The 23564-nt window shown below is 42.0% G+C and overlaps 1 protein-coding gene across 1 annotated transcript in view; it reads right to left on the minus strand.

Moving 5' to 3' along the window:
* USP34 (ubiquitin specific peptidase 34) overlaps nucleotides 1–23549 on the minus strand; it is a 244205-nt gene extending 220656 nt beyond the window's left edge. Inside the window, exons 1-3 of the mRNA XM_067565207.1 lie at nucleotides 23273–23549; nucleotides 4764–4851; nucleotides 3514–3934 (exon numbers count right to left, since the gene is read on the minus strand). Coding sequence (XP_067421308.1) covers nucleotides 3514–3934; nucleotides 4764–4851; nucleotides 23273–23315 — 552 coding nt within the window. The 5' untranslated portion in view covers nucleotides 23316–23549. The remainder of the gene's footprint in view (nucleotides 1–3513; nucleotides 3935–4763; nucleotides 4852–23272) is intronic.
* Nucleotides 23550–23564: the final 15 nt, after the last annotated feature.

Genomic DNA, 23564 nt, shown 5'->3' on the forward strand with positions numbered 1-23564 from the left:
TGTTGATTTTAAACAGGCCTTGACCACAAACTTGTCTGAAGTAATGTGTGCTTGTCTTGTCCACAGGTTTAAGACTGCTAGTCTCACTGCCCTCAAATCCAACAAATTTATATGCCAGTTCTTTGTCTTGGAAGACCATGTCCACTGTGCTGTCAATATGCCTATATGGGCTCCCAGTATTCTGGGCTGGCATCCATTGTCAGCTGTACCCTTTCTGGTTTCTAAATGAAGTTTTCCTTCAGGAAGTTTTCCCTATTCAGCTCAGATAACTCTCATTAGCCTCTTCCAGTTTTACCTCTATATTTGCTATAATAAAGATGCCTGCTGCTAGTAAAAATAAATTCAAAAGGTAGAATCGTCCCATAACCCATCGAATTTAGGGCAGGACAGTGGAGTCCCCAGTAGGCTTATACACAAACAGATCATCTTTTTTCTTGTTCTTGTTAGAGACTGCAGTTTTGTGACCCTTTCTGACAGATGGGAATTTTCTCCACAATAAATCTCTTTTCTCCCCGATGTGTGCGTCTGCAAAGGTTCCACCAAGAACCTGGCAAGAGGATCAGAGACTTCTAGACTGCTCTTCAGACTGCTGCCACTACAATCAACATTTATCATAAACTAAATGCATGAACAGTCTAAATTCTTCAGTGGGCTTATAGGGAAATGTGAACTGTGATCAGTCCTGCAAAACATTCTGTATCACCCTTTTGAGGGTGTCCTTAGAATTAAGAATCAAAGAGAAGAAATCTGAATTGCTAACGGTTGCACTCAGTCGAGATGACCAGGCAACAACTGTGAAATGAGTAGAAATTATTGTTTGCAGCTGTAATTGTTTTCTACAGGACAGCTGAATGACAATTTTACATGTCGGATTTTACCAGATTCCTTAGCCACAATGAAGTGGTATGAATACATCTCTATGAAACTGAGGAACTCATGAAACCACCTAGACAGCTAGGAAGATGATCTATTTTGCCATGAAAATCTTCCTTTTTTCCAGAGCAGATAGAGTGGAAAACATTAATGTGAAGATTAAAAGCATCTCCTCAAAACTCAATAAAATGTTACTGTGCACTCTAACCAGAGCCCATGATCCATGCGGATAGAAATCCCACTTCCACATACAGCAGTAGGAAGCTTTCTCTACTTATTTTTCATCTGATTTTCTTGGGGATATCTATGGGACTTGTAAAGACCTGAAGAGCTCTGTGTAAGCTCAAAATCTTGTCTCTCTCACCAACAGAAGCTGGTCCAATAAAAGATATTACCTCACCCACCTTGTCTCGCTAATATTAAAAAAAACCAGACATATTTGGATTTCAGTTTGAATCTGATGCAAAATGTTTTGCAGGACACTTTACATTTCCCTATAAGCCCACTGAAGAATTTATACTGTTCATGCATTTAGTTTATGATAAAGTGGAGTTGAAGCATGGCTTTCTTTTTGGATATCTTCTTGAGGACTGAATTCAAAATTTCTGCAGAAGACTTCCCTTTACTGGGAATAATTAGCCTCATTTGGAACAGATATCCTGTGTCCTAAAATCCAAACCAGAATTTAGATACAAGTAAAACAGAACTGCCTATGACACTGAAATGAGCATTATTATGTTATGGTATAAATCAAAATGTGCTAGGGGCTTCCCAAACACAGATATATCAGTACTTGCGCTAAAGAAACTAGAAATTTGGTATGAAAAATTAGCTGAAAGGGGGAACTATTTTTTCTGACTTGCCTAGATAGCAAAAAAAAAGTTTCCTTTTTTCTCAGCTTCCCCTTTCCAGACCATATGCTTTTGATATATTCAAGGAGTAACGGTGTTTGCTAATTTGAGCGGTCAGTAACTCAAAATGTCATATTGCTGTGTGCACTGGTCAGCCACAATGAAGCCACCCAATTTATGTTAGTGCCTCGCCCTCTTACACTATGTCAGCACATCAGCCAAAAAATCATGCCACTGTCGCTCTTGAGATTTCTAACTCTTCATGGCACAATGACAAAAATTAAGACAGACAAGTATTTCCAAAAAGAAAAGAAGAAGGCACCCGGGCGTCTTCTCTCTAAAAGAAGCAAGGCGTTTATACACAAAAAAAGTTGCTCCAAAGCTATTTCTGCCATGTTCTTGTGAAGGCAGGAAGAAAAACTGAAGATCAGTTTTTTCAATGATCCCATGAAAGCACAGAGGCAAAATCACTTTTGTTTTAACATTAGTTTTAACTAATGACAAAAAGACAAAAAGATTGACCTACCCTCACTTGTCTCTACTGGTGGCAGCTGTATCACAGACCTATTTATTTATGATGATAAAGTTTTAAAGGAAACCTGAAATGTGCTAGGAAAGTCTTACTTACTGGAATCCTAACATCCTCTGGTTCATTAATATAGATATTTAAGAGCAGATATATTTGTAAACACAGTTTGACGTTAATTTACAGATTTATACTCCAACAACATGACAGAATATACCAGATACTCAAATATGCCCCAAATAAAACAAAAATCACTCATTTTCCCAGTTTAATAATTTTAACTAAACCAACCTTTATTGCCAAATTTGGTGAGAACCACTCATTCAAGGACTGAATATAACTCAGGTAAGCAAACTAGCATGTATGCCAAATCACATATCTTTTACGTATATCTTTACAAGTTAAGAGCAAATAGTGTAATAATTTTAAACTGAAAGCTTAACTACACAAAGCAGCGACAGAGCTTTTCCATCGTTTGAAATTTGTGGTTTTGGATAATTGTAGTTCAATGCACTAATATTTTGTAAAACCCACATAAATGTATTAATGTGTTTAGCCAAATATACCCATATCTCCATATATAAGTGTAGCGTGTGCTCTATTTAGTCATGAACAGATTTTCACAGGTGGAACTAAAAATAAAGCTTTTCAAGAACAAAATTATTTTAACTTGACAACTAGAGCCCCAGATATAGCTATAAAAGCATTTCCTTCTGTATCTGCAAATAAAAAGTTTGTAAAGAAGAGTTCTGAAAGTTAATGAATTTATAAAAAATGTAAAATAATATTTAGCAGTAAAAGTAACATCACAATAAAAAACTCGTAAAGAACAGTAGTCGTTTGTAGAGCTGCAATTATAACAGTTATTCTGATTATTGTAGAATAGCAAAAAAAGTGTGGTCCCATGCAAGTTTTTAGTTTGAATTTAGTTTATAACAGATTTAAATAAAAAGGAGTTAAACTACTTTATATTACTTTTTGGAAGGGAGCCTCCCTGTTGCCGAGACTAAGATTACTCAAATTATGCAGTTATATCCAACATTTTATAAACTCCTTTTACCTAGACCAATCAAGTATTTAAGGAGCTGGTTCGTCTCCCAAGAAATGTCAATGGAAGGACCCACTAAATTCAATGGCAGAGCTGAATCATCCTGTCCACCCTGTTTGAAAATTACCATCAAGGAAAGCGGAGTCTACCTTTTAATGATAACTACTGTATGCTTCACAAAAACAAAATATGCACAAGTTTAGGATAAGATATACCTCTATTGTGGGATGAGTATTATGCTTGTAAGCAGTATAAAGAGGAAATTGAATCTGAAAGATTTTTGCCACACACAGCAACAGTTTTTCCTTCTCATCAGTGCTCCATAAGCTAAAAGCATCAGTGCTCTTTGCAGAATCTTCCTCTGTCAGGATACAAGTTCTTGCAGAGTCTAACTTTTTCTCTATGGATTTTTGTCGTTCTCCATTTTCTTCTTCACGAGACTCTCTTTCTACATTCAGTGGCTCACTGGCTTGATTATTCTGATCTTGCCATGTTGAATCTATGTTAATAGTGCAATGTTTACAGAGCTGGTCCCGTAGAACTTGAACGTGGGCAATCAGTAAGTTAATAAGCGCACATACTACTTGGTTAAAGATCTCCAAATGCTTATATTCCTTGAAGCAGCACAGACATTGTCTGTAAACAAAAACAAAAACAAAAAATGTGAAAATTCCTGGAGTGGCTCAGAATTAAAATATCTAAAAATGATAATCTCTTGAAGTTGGGGCTTCATTAACTTAAAGCAGCTAATAAATAATAAGAAAAAAAGGACTGAAGTGGCTAGTTATAACAAGTTTCACATTAAAATCTACTTTAAGTAACAAAGCATGTGACTGACCAACAAAGACAGGAAATTTAAAATGACACTGAGATGCTAACCAATCTCAAGTGCCAGTAGTGAAGACCTCGTTAATCCCTGTGGGCATCCCATTTATTTCCAGACACTTGTAGAAAACTACATGGTCCCTACTATTGTTTGACAGTTTTAAATTATTTATGTATTTTACAGTGGTAGCTATGGCCTGAAAGTGTTCATCTTGAGACACAGCTCCTGGATATTGTGAAAAAAGCTCCATAAGACACTCAAATTCAAAGTAACAAATCTCGATTTTTTCCCCATTCTCTTTAGAAACAAAGCATATGTGGCAGGATAGTTCACATTAAGCAACAGTATATATGTGGGTTTATAATATTTGTCATCACTATCATTTAGCCTATTTGCTGTCATGTTCCTCAATAGCTTCTGGAACGCCAGTCAGTGTGTTGCACCCACACACCAGGCAAGTGACCTGGCACACGAGTGGATAAATGTAAACGAATGCCAGAATTTCCTTTATTCTGACATCATTTTAGTCACACCACAATATTGTACTCACTCTACTTATTCTATACACTCTACTTTCTGCATAATTTTTACAACAAATGGGGTCCAATATCATGAGTTTAAAGACACTTATGAAAATACCTTTGCGTCCAGGAGTTGATATAAGCAAATATCTTGAGTGCATGTTCCTTTCGGAGCTGCAATCCATCACCACCTTCGATGTCAGAAACTGAAGGAAAATAGTAAGTCATTAATTGCATAAGTAACATTTAATGTATCTTTTCATTTCTACATTAAACATAAAATATCAAATATAAATTTTGTTCTTAAAGCACCAAGCAAGAGCACACAATGAAAAAACTGCAGAAAATACTAGAAAAATAAGACTTAGAACAGGAACTACATTGGTAGGCAGAGCACAATAATCTAATGTTGCAGAGATTTTTCCAGCACGAAACACTCGGATCTCCACACCCACCTTCATAGATAGATGCAGTAACCTTCACAAACACACCAAGAAAGCCAGGCACCCAGATACAACAGAATATATTCTGAGGAGAAAATCCAGGATATACACCTTAACACGTCCCCATCGGCCTTTACCAAACAAGGGCACTCCACCAGAGAAGTAGATCACATCATGGAACAGACCACACAAATAACCCAAGAGAACCTGCTTCAATACAGAAATAAAACCCTCTCCAGCCACACACCCCTAGTTGTCACCTGTTACCCCACACTGAAACCCATACAAACAACTACAACCCATACTCAATGGGGACACCATCCTGAAAGAAATCATTACTGAACTCCCGCTTCTGGCCTTCAAACATCCCACAACCTCACCAAGCTCATCATCAGAAGCAAGCTCCCCACAAACCAGGACACACCAATTCAAAGCAGCACCGCTACCAGAAAAACACATGCAAAACTTGCAGATATATCTCTACAATGATCAACACCCCCCACAACACACCTATCAAAATCCATGGGTCCTACACATGCCTATCACAACATGTGGTGTACCTTATCCAGTGCACTAAATGCCCCAACAACTATGCCCCAATTGTGTGGAGTGAAACCACACAATCATTAAACTCTCAAATTAACTCACAGAGGAAAATGATAAAAGATAAAAACACCCTACACCTGTCGTGAACAATTTTTGCAAAGCAATCACCCCATATCTGATCTATCAGCCCTCATCCTCAAAGAAAACCTGCACAAACACTTTTAAAAGATGAGACAGGGAGCTTAAATTCAGAACTTTGCTAGACACTAAAAATCATGGTCTTAATAAAGACACTTTATACTTTAAGGTTTATTACAACAATCTGTAACCCAATAACCCCCCCCCCTTCTTTTTTGTCACATGACTACAGGGGTGTTAGGCCACTTCACCTCGAATGGTCCCTTAGATTCTAGAATATGTGCTAACTACTTATGCTAAACTATCTGTTCAATCTTGTATTTGGCTGTGACACTCTGAGTACCTTTCCCAAACCTGAGGAAGAGCTTTGTGTAGCTCAAAAGTTTGTCTCTCTCACAAACAGAAGTTGGTCCCATAAAAGATATTACCTCACCCATCTTGTACTCTAGTATCCTATGTCAAAATTTGGCTAATACCAGGTATTTCAAGCAGAGTATGTAAATTCTCTATAAATCATGTAATTAAAATGTCTGGTGTCCAGGCACTACATTGTGCAATAGTATACTGTGGATGGAAGTTTTTGTGCTCCCATTTAGCAAACATCTTACACACAGAAGGCTGAGGATTCTTTTTAGTGCAACTGCAAATGCTATGCAAGATTTTCAAAAATGGCTGCTAGAGTAAGTTTTTAAATCCATATAAGTAAGCACCTAAATAAGTGGCCTTATTTTCAACTCTCTCTCATCAACTTCAGCAGGAGTTATCCACCGGGTGCTCAGCACTTTAAAAATGAGTGCTCTTTAACACTTTCATTGAGCAGCACACTTGAAATCAAAGAATTTGATATACAGATATACTTATCTGAAATTTTTGATAAGTAGAAAGATAGACAGGATTCATAGTTAACAATTCTTGATGTTTACATTTCACTTTGGATTTTATCTATTTTTGTTATTTCAATCCATTTAATTGCTTGTTTCTGACCATTTCCTTCAACTTTAGACCAGTTGAAACACAAATTCATACACTGAAGATTAGCAGTCATTAATCATCCATTTGCAGTATCTGTCACATTTACTAGATCTAGAATCTGAAATTACCTAGTGAATTCAACACAGGGAAAAATTAAAAATAAAATGAGCTAGCTAGTTTTCTATCAATTCACATCAGATACCCTGCCCATATCCCAGAAGTGTATACATTCTGACAAGCCAAACTCCAATAACAGTACACAATTCTACCTACTCCCCACTCCTCAACACCAAGTGACAGATATTTCTACCCACTAGTTACATCCCTTTCTCCGGCCAACTGATCTGAGATTTCTTCCCTCCTGGGGGGTGGGGCAGGGGAGGAGGGGCATTCCACAACCCTGGCTCCAAAATATCTGTACAGCTGCCAATCTCAGCTTGAATCCATTCACAGCTTTGCAAGCCGCCATATAGATTACTATCACTACACAATTCAAAAAATTAAAAATCCCAGTGCAAAAATGTGCAGGTGAAGTTAAGAAATGTATCACTTCAGGGAATAATCATTAAAAGAATATTTAAGTTTTCTTTAAAATATACATACACACTTCAGATTTCTAGGGACTGTAATGTTTGTGTATGAAGTGTCAAAGAGACACCATCAATGTAAAAATCACATTTCTGTCTCACTTTTTTTTTATAATTATTATGAGTAACACCTAAGATTACAATAAATGAAAAAGAAGTTTTTCAGTTTGATTGGTACATTTGATAACACTTTATACAAAACACAAAGTCAGTTTCACTGTTTCCCCACTGGTTTGTGTGGGTCTTAGACATAGCAACTTTAGAAATAAATTATTTACAAAATAAAAGTGATTGTAATACCAAAAAAATTGACTCAATTTCAAGCTCATTGTTTAAAAAAAAAAATAGGAAACTATAGAAAGGTCCTAATTCTGCCCACTTATCACCGTCTTGAACATAACCAGAAACTCGTAAAAACATGATTCTTAAAGAAGACTGGTTCATTATTATTAATAAACTAAGACATAACAAAAACTTTACAACTACTGTTAATAATTGCTTGATCTCAGTTTACTTTCTTCAGGTGTGCCTATTCCCAGAACATTCAAATGTGTTTCAACTTTCTAAAAAGTTTAATGGGTTAATAATATGCCATTATTAGCTAGAGGGGCCTGAACAAACATAAAGACTCAAAGGAAATGCCTTTAACATTTCTTTAAGACCCTATTTTTAATTACCCTGCTTTAAATGAAAAATCTTAACTATGGCATCACAACCAGACCTCTTCATAATAATGTGAATGGCTTATGTACCCTATAATACTAAAAAAAACTAATGAGTTTCCATGTCAAGAAAAGGACAATTAAAAACCTGCAGGGTACTAGGAGAGTGAGCAAAAGATGAGAAACGCAAATCAACAGGTCTTTCAACAGGAAAAGGAGACCGTATAATTCCAAGTGTAAACAAATGAAGCTCAGATTATAAATACATTTTAGCAAGAATTTCAGGACTAAGAGAAGAGACTGTAATTAGAACTCAAGGACAATCACCATGCTAGACTTATGCAGAATATCTTATATCCAAAGGTCATTCACCACACAAGTGCAAAAATCATACTGTAGATAAAAACATTCATTTAAACAAATTATGATAAACCTAGAGGGACGTAGACAAGCACAAAATAGTCAAGTACACAAAAATAGATATTAAAGAGACGTTTACATTTTAAAGATGTTAAAGTGAGATGACAGCAATTTTGAAAATATGGAAGCTAGTGACTAATGATACAGATAGATTGATATTTATGCAGGGACAGAACCTACTTACAGGACAGAACACTGTAAAAAGAAATTATGTCTTCCATTTTATATACCAGCTGAATACAGAAAACTGAAAGTTATGTGCTATATTAAAAAGGCAGCAACGCCAGTCTCAGAGCATATATATTAATATGTTGTACACACAGAATTATAGTCTCATCCAAGCAGTGAACTGAGCGGGCCTGTAGACAGTATATGTTTTGTATGTATACGTATAAATTTAGATCTGTTTGTTATTTTAATTTTTCCTCTCTTTTGTTATTAATGGTAAATAAACCCAAAGTTAGGCATTATGTTGTCTAAAGACCTTTTTGTGATGTATAAGACAGACCTGAAAAGTTTAAAGAAAACTCTGCTTTTTTCCCCTCGTATTAGAAATATAAGATGTATTAAGGCTTCTCTTCCCCTTTTTTTGTTAGAGAAATTCTTAAATACCTAAGACTTGTGCACTGGGAGCTTTCTCAGCCCTCCCAGGAGCAGAAGTATTGAATCTTAAAAGGACACTATCAACTTCATGTTAAGTCAATGTAAGTAGTTTCAGGTATTATGTATGCCCCCAACTCCACCAGCCAATTTTTGTGATTTTTACGCTCAGATTTTCCTATTTATTTAAAAAAATGTTTCTCTCTCCCATGTTGTTATGTGAACAATCCATGCAAATGACATGGCAAACTGACTGAATACATATTTGAAATAGTGAAATAGACTATACACAAAGTATTGTCAAATATATATGAAAAACTATAGTGAAAATATATTTTCTCTATTTCAAACTCAAACGTTATCTACACATTCTAGAGTGTGGAAATGTACAGTGAAGACACCCAAACTACAATTCTTCCCTATAAAGACACAATGCAATAGCCATTTGAGTAAGGCACTTCTGTATTTGCGGTCCCAAATGAGATTAAGTTGATTTTTAAATACACAGTAGATTACCAGCTCCCAATCTCAATCATGTCATTATATGGTAAAACTAAGGTTGTTTGGGTGCTTAACTATGCATTTCAGTAACTTAACGTTTGAATTTCCTTTAAATTTTATCTTAACTCTGCATATATAACACTTGGTACTGGGATAAGTGCAACATCCCTGTAAAGTATTTTACCCTAAATTATTGATATGTACTCTCAACCTTAACTCTATTTTAACACAGTTTGAGTGTGAATTTTCTTTTAAATTAAAAATGTCATACATCAATCGCAAATAAGAAGCCCAAAGAGAATATTACCGTGCAATATAATGATCTGATTCTATGAAGTATTACCTTTTTTTATTTTAACTTTTATGGCAATATTCACCAGTATGCTTTATAGCTATTTTATGCCACTTTGGAGCAGCACAAAGCAGATAGAACATACTTACCAGTTAGCTGGCATTTACAGTTATTTTGCATTGCCACAGTGCAAACCAGCTGCATTGCAGATCCCAGTTTCTCCCTAGCTCCTGTCCTCCAAAATCCCCCAAACACTTGCACCTTCCTACATTTCACAGCACACACCACCCAAATTCTCCCTCTTCCTTGCATCCCACACTTGCCCACATACAACACATCAATTCCACCCTCCCCCTTTCCTGTTCACCCATCTACATACACACCTAGTTTTCCCCTCCTACCACTTGCTGAGGAGATCTGGTATAACAGGTAGCTTTTCAAAATAAATATTTTGGATTAATTTTTGTTTATTTTTTCTGGCATTAGTTTTTGAAACTGAAAGTTTATGTATCAGCAGAGGTTGGGATATAAAAATCTTCCCCTTCAGAGAAAGTTTCAGAACTGGTGCCACCTCCAATGATCCTCAGTTGGACTGAGGTCACGGCTGTACTCAGGTAAAATGCCTTCTTTCAAAATGGCCACAGCCTCACAATGTTTTCAGTAAGAGTTAAGCAAGCAGCATCCTGTGTTGTTTGTCTTATTGAGAACAACTAGAGATGGCAACTACCATGAAAGAGGGCAATTCTGTGCAGAATTTTAAGTAGAACATAGCCAGGAAAAAACAGGAAGCCAAGGGGTAAAATGAAGGATGGAAAGAGCACAGGAATTAGGAGAGAAAGTGAGGGAAAGGAAAAACATATCCACAGAAAAATAAAAGAAAACTCTGAAAGAGAGGACAGACAAGAGAAGAGCAATAAACAAGGTAGGCCAGAGAGCAGATAAAGTAAAAAAGAGAAAATGGGGGCTACATATATAGGGTAGAAAGGGGTAGGGACTTAAGAAAGGGGATTCAAAGAGACAGACTCCCTCCCATCCCCACAATGCACACTTGTGGTCTGCACGCCATCCAACACAAAACACTTCCAGGTAGTCTGAAGAACTTCTTCTGTCATTGTTAGCTGAAAACACACAGAGAGATAATCCAAACTGCAATGTAACCTGGAGAAATTAAGCAATGATGGATGAAGGCCACAGGGCAAGAACTAATCCTAATAATAAAGGGCCACATGCTCTGCTGTGTGAAACACAGGGGAGCAAAATATGCGGAAAAAATGCCTAAGCATAGGAAAATGTCAATTCCTATATGGCTTGGTCTCCCTGAGACTACAGAAATTCCTTCATACAAGAACCATATAACTGGCACCTCAGAAATATGGAGGCAACAAGTCAGGGTCAAATAGAGACAGGATTAGGGTCAAGGAGTAGCTGCTCTCCAAGGCACTACAATTTTACCCATTCACAAGCAAAAATGCTGACAATGATTATCTTACAAAAGCTGCCCATCTCCAGGATGAATAAAACTCAATATAATTAACTAAAAACATTTTTAATGTAAATTAAACATATCACCAGGACCAGATGGCATTCACCCAAGAGTTCTAAAGGAACTCAAATACTAAACTGAAGAACTCCTAACTGTGGTATGCAACATATTGCCTAAATCAGACTCTGTACCAAATGACTGGAGAACAGCTAAAGTAACGCCAATTTTTAAACAAGTCTCTAGAAGCGATCCTGGCAATTACAGGATAAGACTAACTTCAGTACCAGACAAACTGGCTGAAATTATAACAAAGAACAGAATTATCAGACACACAGATGAACACAATCTGTTGGGCAAAAGTCAACATGGCTTTCAGTAAAGGGAAATCATGCCTCACCAATCTATTACAATTCTCTGAGGCGGGGGGGTCAACAAGCATCTGGACAAGGGTAATCCAGTCAATACAGGGTATTTGGACTTTCAGAAAACCTTTGACAAGGTACTTCACCAAAGGCTCTTAAGCAAACTAACCAATCATGGGATAAGATGGAAGATCTTCCCCATAGATCAGTAACTAGTTTAAAAAATTTAAAAAAAAAAACAAAAGTCCTGTAGCACCTTAAAGACTAACAAATTTCTGCAGGCATAAGCTTTCGTGGGCTGCAATCCACTTCGTCAGATGCGGGAGGCGCAAAGCCCAGCGGAGGGAGAGCTGCAGCTGGTCAGCTTTGGCTCACGGGAGGCGCAGAGCCCAGCGGGATGGAGGAAGTAGGGAGGTAGGGGAGCCCAGCGGGGGGTAGCTGCAGCTAGGCTCGGCTCCCCACAAGCCAGAGCAGCTGGCCAGCTCTAGCTCACCGGAGGCGTAGAGCCCAGCACCATTCCCCCCACAAGTGCAGAGCAGGGGGGGAGCCACAGCTGGGCTCAGCTCAGCTCCCCGCCAGCGAAGAGCCACAGCTAGGAAGCTCTCGCTTGGTGGTGAGAACTGAACTGCTAGAAATAACTGGCTAAGCACCTGGAATCAGAGTTTGGAGAAATTCTAAACCAGTTTACAGCAGTAGCCTCTTTTGCAGGTACAGAGAGACTATTTTCATTTCGGTTTATTCAGCTAGTTCAATGCAATGACTAGTTCAATCAAAGTAAAGAACCCAAACAGGAAATGAAAAAGCAGGAAAGCTTGTTTTCGTCTTCCAATTTATGAATGAAAACTGAGTCTGAGAAGATGAGTTCTAGTACTTCTATAATCTTGAAGGGTATAGTGACCAGAAACAATCAGTTCAATTCACTAACTACAGACAATATTACTTTTGTTTAACAAATTAGTTTTAAATGCAAATGCTTGATACACCTTTTTGTTATGTATTCAGCACTTGCGGTAATTTTTATTTCTTAAAAAAATTTAAAATGCTGTTTTATACATTTTAATTAATTTGAATTTTCATCCAAAGAGGTTGACACAAATCACAACTAAAAAATTTATCACTGTTTCATAAATAAGAGATGCATCATTCACCATTTTCTAACATAATAAAAGATGTAAACATTAAGAATCTGAATAAATGTAAGCTAAGCTATATTGAGGCCAAAATAAGTGCATATGTATAGATATATTGTTGTCTCCTGGTTAACAAAAAGAAGTACCAAATAAAGGCTATATTTAGTTGTAAATAATAAGTGTATAAACCTTTATATAGGAAAATAACTAAAAGGTGTAAGTGCAAAATACAATTAAAATCAATGATGTTAAAGGTTGCCTGCTTGCTGATTTAAATCATGATTAAAATTGGTGATGTAAATCAATCAACTGCTCATCCTACTCTAAACCAGACAAGCACTCCTAGCATCAGGGAGATGCTGGAGCAGCAGAGCTCTTACAGGAATGAATGTTGCAATGAGCTGCATGGTCGGGAACTATTTTGGAAGCACAACACCCCTGGCACATATTTCAAGATCTGCTTGGAACATCCACAAGTTTAAAGCCACCGAACCCACTTTTCATATCTCATTATACAGAGAGAAAACCAAACACCCCAAAAAAGTTAGAAGAAAATTTCTTCAGTGGAACTTTCCTATACAGGAAATCATTTAGTCTTAAGTTCTAAACTAGCAGAGGCGACAAACAGGACATCCATAACCTTATTAAAGAAAGTTTATCTTTTCTCCTTAATTCTGTTTGAATAATTTACTTATGTAACCAAGAAGGGTTGTTACTGTAGAGACTGTGCAGAAACATGATTGGGTATATGGAAAGGAAGTAGTCCACCAGATCTTCTATCTTAAGAAGATCCTCAATATGAAGTTTGAGAATGACTGCTATCATGAGATTTCCACCATTTTCTACTGTAAGAAATATTTATCCAGTATCATGAGATTAAATCATAATATTTATTCTATACAAGAGAATAACTGCTTGTATTTGGTTCATAACACAATAAAACTCAGTAGAATTGGATTTACATAACTAATCTTCAGCATTACTAATAGACTAGTTTGCATAATAGAAAAGAACTATCAATCTTCAATAGTATAAATCAGACAAATTTCAGGACAAAAGAAAAAACTGTTATTTTCGATACGATCGAATAATGGCAAACTCAAAAAGTTGCATACAAAAAAAAGCTGAGGTGTCTTTCTAATTTTGGAAACCTCTTTAAACTAGAATTCTTACCAATTATACAGTGCTTTTCATCTTCAAAGAGCTTTACAATTACAAACATCAATGTGCAAATTATCTCACTTTCATTTTTGCTTTTTAAAGTTATGGTTTACATTTATTATACCAGTTTTATTAAGGAGGGGGGTCCTCTTTCCATTTTACTTTTATTTTTCTTCTTCCTTCCTGGTTATTCTCACCCACTCAGAGTTAGGCCCTACAAGCCCACTGCCACAGGCACACATAGACATCCCATGGAGGGAACTATTAATGTAAAGAATCTATTTTCATTTGAAAAATTTGCTAGCCTGTCCTTTTACAAAGATTACCTTATGTTTTCAAGGGTATGTAAACTGACTGCTAGCTTCTAAAGAGACAAGCAGCAGCAGGTCCCACTTCTCCCCACAGTTGCACTAACACACTTTTTATTTAAAAAAAAAAGAGTCAGTTATCCCAACAAATCCACCCCACTATCTTTTGGAAGGTTCTGAACATAGAGACATGATAACAGTGGACAGGAAAAACAAGGTTACTTACCAGTAACCTATGTTCTTGGAGATGTGTTGCTCATGTCCATTCCACTATAAGTGAATGCATGCCTCTGTGCATGGTTCCCGGAACTTTTTTCCCCTAAGCAGATCCTGTAAGGGTGGCTTTGGCGCCCCCTGGAGTCCCACGCACATGCCGCAGTATACGAGGCACCTCCGGTCCTATGCCCCCTCAGTCCTTTCTTTCTGCCAAATCCAGCCGCGGGGACGGGGGGGTGGGTTGTGGAATGGACATGAGCAACACATCTCGAAGAACATCAGTTACTGGTAAGTAACCTTGTTTTCTTCTTCGAATGCTTCCTCATGTCCATCCCACTATAGATGACTAACAAGCAATACCTTGGAGGTGGGTCAGAGTTACTGGTGAGCTGCCGTCAGCACTGCTCTGCCAAATCCCGCGTCCTCTCTCGCCTGCTGGACGATGGCATAGTGGGACATGAAGGTATGCACCGACGACCAGGTGGCGGTTTTGCAGATGTCCTGCAGAGGCACTCTCTCCAGTAAGGCTGTAGACGTGGCTTGAGCTCTGGTTGACTGCACTGTGATGGTTGCCCGCTCATAGCAGAACCTGATGCATGATGTAAACCATGAGGAGATGCGTTGCGTGGAGACAGGTGAGCCTTTCATCCAGTCAGCCACTACGATGAAGAGCTGCGTCGATTTCCGGAACGGCTTTGTACGCTCAAGGTAGAAGGCCAGGGCTTGTCTCACGTCCAGCAAATGCCATCTCCTCTCCTCCTCCGAACCATGCCGTTTAGGAAAAAACATGGGAAGAAAAATATCTTGATTACAATGAAATTGGGAAACCACCCTGGGCAGGAAGGCTGCATGCAGCCTTAACTGCATCTTATCCTTATAAAATACTGTATAAGGGGGCTCCAAGGTCAAGGCCCTAATCTCGGAGACCCTCCTAACTGAGGTATTGGACGTCAGAAAGACTACCTTCCATGAAAGCACGAGCAGGGGGCATGAAGCCATGGGTTCAAAGGGGGGCCCCGTGAGTCTCGAGAGGACCAGGTTGAGATCCCAGGGAGGCACCGGGTCACGGACCTGTGGATAAAGCCTCTCCACCCCCTTGAGGAACCTGACCAACATGGGATGGGAGAAAAGGGATCTCCACTCCAGAGGGTGATGGAAGGCCAAAATGGCTACCAGGTGAACCTTCAGTGAGGCCAGCGCCAGACCCTGGAGCTTTAGCTGAAGTAGGTACTCCAGGATCATCTGCATAGGCAAGAGGTTGGGCGGAATACCCCGGGACTCTGCCCAACAGGTAAACTGCCTCCACTTAGTCCGATACATGACCTCTGTGGAAGGTTTCCTGCTGCCATGCAGGACTTGCTGGACCTGCACCAAGCAGGCTCTCTCTCCCTCCGTCAGTCACAGAGCCTCCAAGCCGTGAGGTGCAGGGAATCCGGGTCCGGGTGCAACAGGCGACCGTGGTCCTGGGAGAAAGGTCATGCCGTCTCAGGAGCTCCAGGAGCAGGGTGATCGAAAGGTCCAGCAGCATGCTGACAAAGTGCTGTCTCAGCCAGGCCAGAGCAATGAATATAACATCCTCCCTGTCCCTCTTTATTTTCAGCAGGACCTTGGGCAGAAGCGGAATGGGCGGAAACGCGTACGAGAGCCCCTGTCAGGTCGATGAGGAACGCGTTGGAAATCGACCCGGTCTCGCGACCACGGAGTGAGCAGAACCTCAGACACTTTGTGTTCCAGGCCGATATGAATAGGTCCAGTTGGGGAACACCCCACTTCTGGAAGATTGTAGTCACGACCTCTGGGTGCAACGACCAGTCGTGGCGGGGGAGAAACGACCTGCTGAGGTGATCCACCTCGTCGTTCCTCACTCCCAGGAGGTGAGAGGCAGTCAAGTGGAAATCGTGCCTCATGGCAAGGTCTCACAGACAGATAGCTTCCTTGCAAAGGGCTGAGGAGCGCACTCCCCCCTGCCTGTTTATGTAAAACATGGCTGTGGTGTTGTCCGTCAGCACCTGCACCATTCTGCCTGCCAGGAATCGGAGGAACACTTTGCACGCTAAGCGAATGGCCCTCAGCTCCTCCATGTTGATGTGCAGGAGCCTCTCCACCCCCGACCAGAGCCCCTGAGTGCCTAGGTTAGCATTGATGTGGGCTCCCCATCCTACGTCCGACGCGTCGGAAATTAGGGTGACCAACGGGACCAGTTCCCTGAACGGAACGCCCTTCATCACTGCCCTGGGAGTCCACCACCAGTTTAGGGAGGCTAAGACAGGCAGGGGAACTGTGACCACCCGGTCCAATGGGTGTCTGCTTGGAACATATACCGAGGCCAATCATGCCTGAAGCGGTATGAGCCTCAGACAAGCTAGTCTCACTACGTACGTGCAGGCCACTATGTGGCCTAACAGCTGCAGGCAGTGCCTGGCTGTTGTCGTGGGGCATCGGTGCAGCTGGGAGATGATGGACACCATCGCCTTGAAACGTGGCTGAGGCAGGAAGGGTCTGGCCTGGGAAGCGCCCAGGGTGGCCCCAAAGAATTCTATGCGTTGCACTGGGGTTAGTGTGCAGTCACAGCCTGCTGCACGTGGAGCAAGTGAGGGTCACCGTGAAATGGAGAAAACGCCTGTGGCTGGGGAGGATAGACACATGAAAGTATGTGTCCTTGAGATCAAGGGTGGCATACCAGTCTCCTAGATCCAGGGAAGGGATTATGGAGGCTAGGGAGACCATGCGAAATCTGAGTCATTTGACATATTTGTTTAGACAACTTAGGTCTAATATGGGTCTCAGACCCCCCTTCGCATTGGGGATGAGGAAATATCTCGAATAGAACCTTCTCCCTTCTGCCTTGAAGGACCATTTCCACCGCTTCTATGTTGAGGAGGGTGTCCACTTCCTGCAAGAGAACTTGCTCGTGAGGGGGGTCCCTGAAGAGGGACGGAGGGAGAGGGTTGTTGGGGGGGTAGATGTAAACTGTAGGGCATAGCCCCCTGAGACTATCCCAGGGACCCAACAGTCCGAAGTGATCTTTGCCCATTCAAGATAGAAGGACCTTAACCTGTTTATGAAGGGATGGGGTGGATCCAGGAGAGCAGTCGGGGCGCCACTCTCGGGCACACCATCAAAATTGTCTCCTCTGGGTGAAGGCCTTGGCTGCTGCTGCACCTGGGGCCGTGACTGATGCCTGGAAAGCTGGAGCATGTACAGGCCCAGGGATCGAAGTGTGGCCCTGGAGTCCTTAAAACTGTGCAACTTCACATCAGTCTGGTCGGAGAATAGGGCGGACCCATCAAAGGGGAGGTCCTGAATAGATCGCTGCACCTCCTGGGACAGGCCCGAGGATTGTAGCCACAAGCACCTTCTCATGCAGATGGCGGAGGCTATGGCCCTGCCCGCCGAGTCAGCAGGTCTTGCTGCCTGAAAAGCCTCCAGTGTCAACGGCATCAGCACTCCCAGGAGTCGGGGGAGGCTCCCTGACGGGAGATGCAGGCTCTGGAGAAGACATGACAGGCTGGGTCCGGTGCATCTCCATACTCAACCCTGCCCGTACCGACAGTGCAGGGGAGTGTCGGTGCTCTGCATGCTGCTTCTTCCTCTTCAGTGCCAGCGATGTTGCATGGTGCCGAGTCAAGGCCGGTGCTGGCGGTGCGCTCTGTACCGAGGTCACGCTCGGTGCCGAGGTGGAGCAGGCCAGCTTGGACGCCGGGCTGAGCACTGCCTCCATCAACAGGGCTTTCAACTAGATCTCTCGGTCCTTTTGAGTCCTCAGTTTAAAAGCCCTGCATTGCTTACACTTCTCTTTCTTGTGGGCTTTCCCCAAGCACTTAAGGCAGCAGTTGTGGGGGTCACTGAGCGGGAAGGCCTTCCCGCAGGAGGCACACAGCTTGAATCCCGGCGACCGGGGCATGGCCCGGCCGCTGTAAGTCCCTGCAGGGACTTGCCTGGTCTCTAACTATACTCAACTACTTAACTAACTAAAACTAACTTAGAATATCAAACAAGTTCAAACAAGGGGAATAGTACTTGCTGAGAGCAAGGCTAGTTCCAGCAACCGTCACAGGTGGAAAGAAGGAACTGAGGGGGCATAGGGCCGGCAGCGCCTCTATACCACGGCATGTGCATGGGGCTCCAGGGGACGCCGGAGCCGGCCCTACGGGATCTGCTAAGGGGAAAAAAGTCCTGAGTAACCATGTACGGAGGCATGCACACACCTATAGTGGAATGGACATGAGCAAGCACTTGAAGAAGAACCATTTATTTCAAAATATTTGTACAATGCCTAACAAAACAAGGCCTCATCCTTACTGCTGCCTCTGGAGGTACCGTAACATATACATATTGCTAAAGAAACAAAACTCAATATAGTGCCTACTAAACTGACAAGAAATGGCATCCAAAAGAATCAAGCACTGTGTAAGCATGTCTGTGGCAGGGTTCATGTCAGGTTACAGAACTATGCAATGAACAGTAATGCAACTGCAGTCATTGTGACTTAAATCTCCCCAGAATACTTTCCTTGATATTTTGCTGCAGGACCTGAGCGCGTTAAAAAATGAGCATCCACAAAAAATGTTTCTTATGATACTGTCTTGTTACAAAAACTTAATTACAAATATGTTAAAATGCTGTTGCTTATGTCTTCATTTCCCTCCTTGTTTAATGCTGCAAAAAGCATATATATGGCTAGAATAATTTTCCACAATCTGATTGGCCAAATCATTGGCTACATAAAATGTAATTGAGGCTAATATGCATAGGGCACTAAACAGATAATTGAAAGAACTTTTAGATTGTTTCCTACATTCACCCAATTGGTCTGTCTTACCAGGGCAAAAACAGCTTTAGGATATTGGACATTTACTTGGGGAATTTGTGACTGACAGAGGTTAGCGGCACAAGCCACAACTTCAAGGCATCATTTCCAGGAGATACCTTATTTTCAAGTAGCTGTTGCTTAGATCAGTGGTGCCCAAACTTTTCCAGTCAATCCCCCACCACCACCAGGAATGGAATCTGTCCACAGTCTCCCCCTCCATTACTGTACAGCCAAGGCTTCCTCAGCAGCAGAGCTTGGGCTGAAGGAGGAACTAGTGGAGAACTGAGGATGGGGGAGGAGCCAGGGCTAGAGGCAAAGCTGGCCTGGGGGTGGAGAGGGAATGATGGCAGAGCCAGGCTGGGGCCAAAGCAGCAAGTGGAGCAGAGCTGTGATTGAGAGTGGAGCTGCAGATGGGATTGGAGCAAGAGGCAGAGTGGAGCTGCAGCTGGGAATGGGACCAGAGCTGCAACCCGGGCCGGAGCTAGGGGTAGAGTGGAGTTGCATCTGGGGGCAGAGTTGGTCTGGGGAGGAGTGGAACTGCGGCTAGTCTGTGGATGGGGGGGCTGGGTAGCACTCCCTCTCCACCCCCTCATGCAGGCTAGCCTAGGCCCTGCTACAGGCCCCCTTGCATCCGTTCCTCCATGCCCCTCTATGGGAGTGCACCCCACAGTTTGGGGACCACTGGCTTAGACACTAGTTTTACAAAAGCCTAAAAAAAATGCTGAAAATCAAGATATTGTTGCATGAAAATATATTGCCTATTCTGTTCATGAAAAGTTGCCAGCTACACAGCTAAATTTGGCATGCTTAAATATAGTACTAAAGCTTCTTATATTAAAAAATAGTTAAACTGATCAGTACCATTCATGAAAATCGATTTTTTTTTTTATTATTTTGGGCCCCCAATTTTGCAACATTTACACAAATTGAATAGTGTTTACTCATGCGAGCAGGCCCATTGACAAGTGCTACAGGATACAGAATCAAGCCTAAGGACATGAGATCCTGCAGTGAGCTCTAAGCAGGCAGATCTCTATACCAATACAGCCCTGGACTGGGCCTCCATTCTTACAAACGCTTATGCATGCATGTGCTTAGCCCCAGTGAAGTCAATAAGACTACTAATGTGCTTCAAGTTAAGCTTGTGCATAATTATCTGCACTATCAGAGCCTAAATTGATAAAACTCATCGTTCTGTCCTCCCTAAAGCAGGCAAAGTCCTATGAAGAAAATAGAGAATCCCATGCATCTCAACAGAACATCAAGGCTCTGCAGTCTGTTTCTTTGCTGAATCTCCTGTAATACAAACAATGCCAGATAATTACATCATAAATTTTAAAGGGAGAGGTATTTTGGGGGGGAAGTTCTGTATAATAACTACCCTCTAACTGTGAAGCAAGATGATGCTGTTGAACTTCAGTTTAGCTTCCTGGATCTCAGTCAAGACACTACTTCAGTAGTTTTAGTACAGTTAAGAGGCAATCCCAAATGCTCAGCAGGCAGGAAAGAAAACTGCTGGCAGTCTCTGGCTCACACATTTTGGGCATGATCTCATTCTTTACTACCATTTTTCATTTTTTCTGAAATATATTTTTAAAAATGAGGATTGCCATGATTTTTTTGGTGTAGATGCATTCAAAATGTTTACAAATAATGGAAGGGCTCTTAACTAAAAGCTATACAAATAAAGATACTAATAATTAAGGATAGGACTCGCTCTTTAATTCACTCTATTACATTTAGGTTTTCCAAGTAGCATATATATTGCACTGCCAGGATTTTAACATTTAAACACAAAAAATTATATTCAGCCTTATCTACAAGTGACCATCCTTCTGTGGGTTTAAGACAAGCTTTTAATGTTGTTTGAACAGAGTTTATGGATGTTAAATGTAAGACCAAAATGAAGCACAATTTTCCCCAGGAAATTAACTACCAACATCATCTTCCCTTCTGAAATTCAAGAAAAGCAAAATCACATCATTAAAACATACAGAACCTACTACCCTATTTACAGAGAAGTCACTGTTAAAAAGAAAAGGCATACATCAATTAAACACTTATCTTTAACTAACTATCCAATTATCTAAACCACAATTTTAAAATGGATTCCAAACTAGACTAATTTTAGAAATCAAGTAACATTAGACTTCCCATACTAAAATTTGTGGGGTTTTTTCTAGGCTAAAACATTAACATTCAAACAAACCAATATTGATTAAATGTATACATTGAAGACACCTTTATCAAATGAACTCTCTCTGCCACTGAAGTTACCAGACTACACCACTGATAATTGTTCTACAGTCAATCTGTTGACAATCAGCTGTCTGAAATAAACTGGCAGATAAAACACTCAATCTACTTTTTATCATCAATTTTTTCCCTATTCCAGCCCCTAATATCATAGTAGGAGAGGGAGAATGATCTATGTATGCAGTGGTGTTGTAGCCCTGTTGGTCCCAGGATATTAGAGACACAAGGTGGGTGAGGTAACATTTTTTGGACCAACTTCAGTTCTAATAAAAGATATTACCTCACCTTCCTTATGTCTCAGGATAATATATGATTAACATAAGTAAACAATGCAAACAAGAACTACTCAGAACAAGCTTTACAATTACAAACTTGACCAAACCAGCTGGAAAGTAACTAACTAATCAACAGTTGGCTGAGGTTAGCTTTTTAATCTGATTTACTCAGGTCTCCAGACCATTAGGCCTACTGGCACTTGGGTTTATAAATAAAATATTTCTCAAAAATAAGTGATGTTGTTCACAGCCAGATAGCAAATGTTTACAGGAAGAAAAAAGGGGACACTGAAACACAGGTACATGTAGAGAAATATCTATCAATATATTTTAAAACTGAACAACCCCTGTGATCAGGCCCACCAGGAGTTAAAAGGGGAATGAGTCCGAAGGCAGTACTTGTATAATGTGCTACATTTCACTCCATTATGGTAGGGTTTGCATCCAAACAGTATACACATCAATATCTAAATGGTGTTTATTACATTTAAACCTTTTTAAACTTGCTTCTAGCCACATGGGTTTATATAGATGTGTTTATTAAACGCCCCAGCATCTCCACACCAATGCCATTTGAATAAGTTGCTTTATTTATTAAGCAGTGCCCACGTACACATCATCAAAAAAACACGGAAGAGATACACACAGGGCTTGCCCCCAACGCTTGTAACCGGTTCCAAGAGATGCCCCAGGCCTGCTGCACAGGAGGTGAAAGATGCTTTGTACCGGATTGGGCTGGGGTCGGGTGAAGAGGGCCTACCCCCGGCACGGCAGCGTGCAGGGCCCCCCCGCCTTCGGGGACACCCACAGCCCCGCTTGTGATGCGGGAACTTTGGAAGGCGACAAGAGCCGAGCCTCAGGCTGGGAAACACCAGGGACTGGAGCCCCCCGGCCCAAGAAACCGCTTCAAAGTCGAGGCCGACGCGTATCAGGGCCGGGGGCCGGGTCCCTCCCGCAGCCAGCCCCGGCTGAAAATAGCGACACGAGCCTTGCCCGCCCGAGGACCCCCACCTTAAGGAGGGGGAAGGGGCAGAGCGGCTCACACAGGGAACCTGCCCAGGCCTGGCCTCCAGCTACTCAGCCGCAGCTCTCGGCCCGGCAGCGCTAGGCCTGGCTGCGGCTAGCCCGGCTTGCCGGGCCGCGAGAGAAGGAGCGCGCAGGGAGCCGCCGTGAGGGGCCCGGCGGGAGGCCCAGCAGCGTCGCAGGCGGGGTGCAGCGCTCCCCCCGCAGTGAGGGGCCCCGAAGGGGAGAATGATGACCCCGCCCCGGGCCCAGCAGGACGGATTATCCCGACCCCGTACGGAGGCCGGGTCTCCGCCTCAGCCGAGATCCAGCCGGGCAGGAAGGCCGTTATACCCCCGGTCCCTCCCGCCTGTGTCTGTCTGTGTGTGTGTGTGTGTGTGTGTGGGGGGTGGGGGGGGATCCCGGCCAGGCGAGGGAAGGGGGGGGCGGCCGCACTTACTCTCATTTAACACCTCCAGCAGCTCGGCGCAGCTCTCACACATTGTTCATTAACAGCAGCAGCCGCCGCCGCCGCCTCCTCCCGACCATTGATTGATCCACTCGGTGCTGATTGATGATTGATGGGGGGGCCGGCGGGGGGGAGAGGGGGCCGGCCTGAGATCCGGGAAGGGAGGGGGCGGCTGATCAATGCAAATGAGCCTCTGGCGGCGGCGGCGGCGGGGAGGAGAAGCCGAGTCACTCACTGGCTCCCGGGGACTCCACGCGCCGCCATTTTGCTGTGGGGGAAGGAG

This window comes from Emydura macquarii, unplaced genomic scaffold, assembly GCF_026122565.2.
Source record: "Emydura macquarii macquarii isolate MOO-44397 ecotype Brisbane River unplaced genomic scaffold, CSIRO-AGI_Emac_v2 contig_2676, whole genome shotgun sequence".
NCBI lineage: Eukaryota > Metazoa > Chordata > Testudines > Chelidae > Emydura > Emydura macquarii.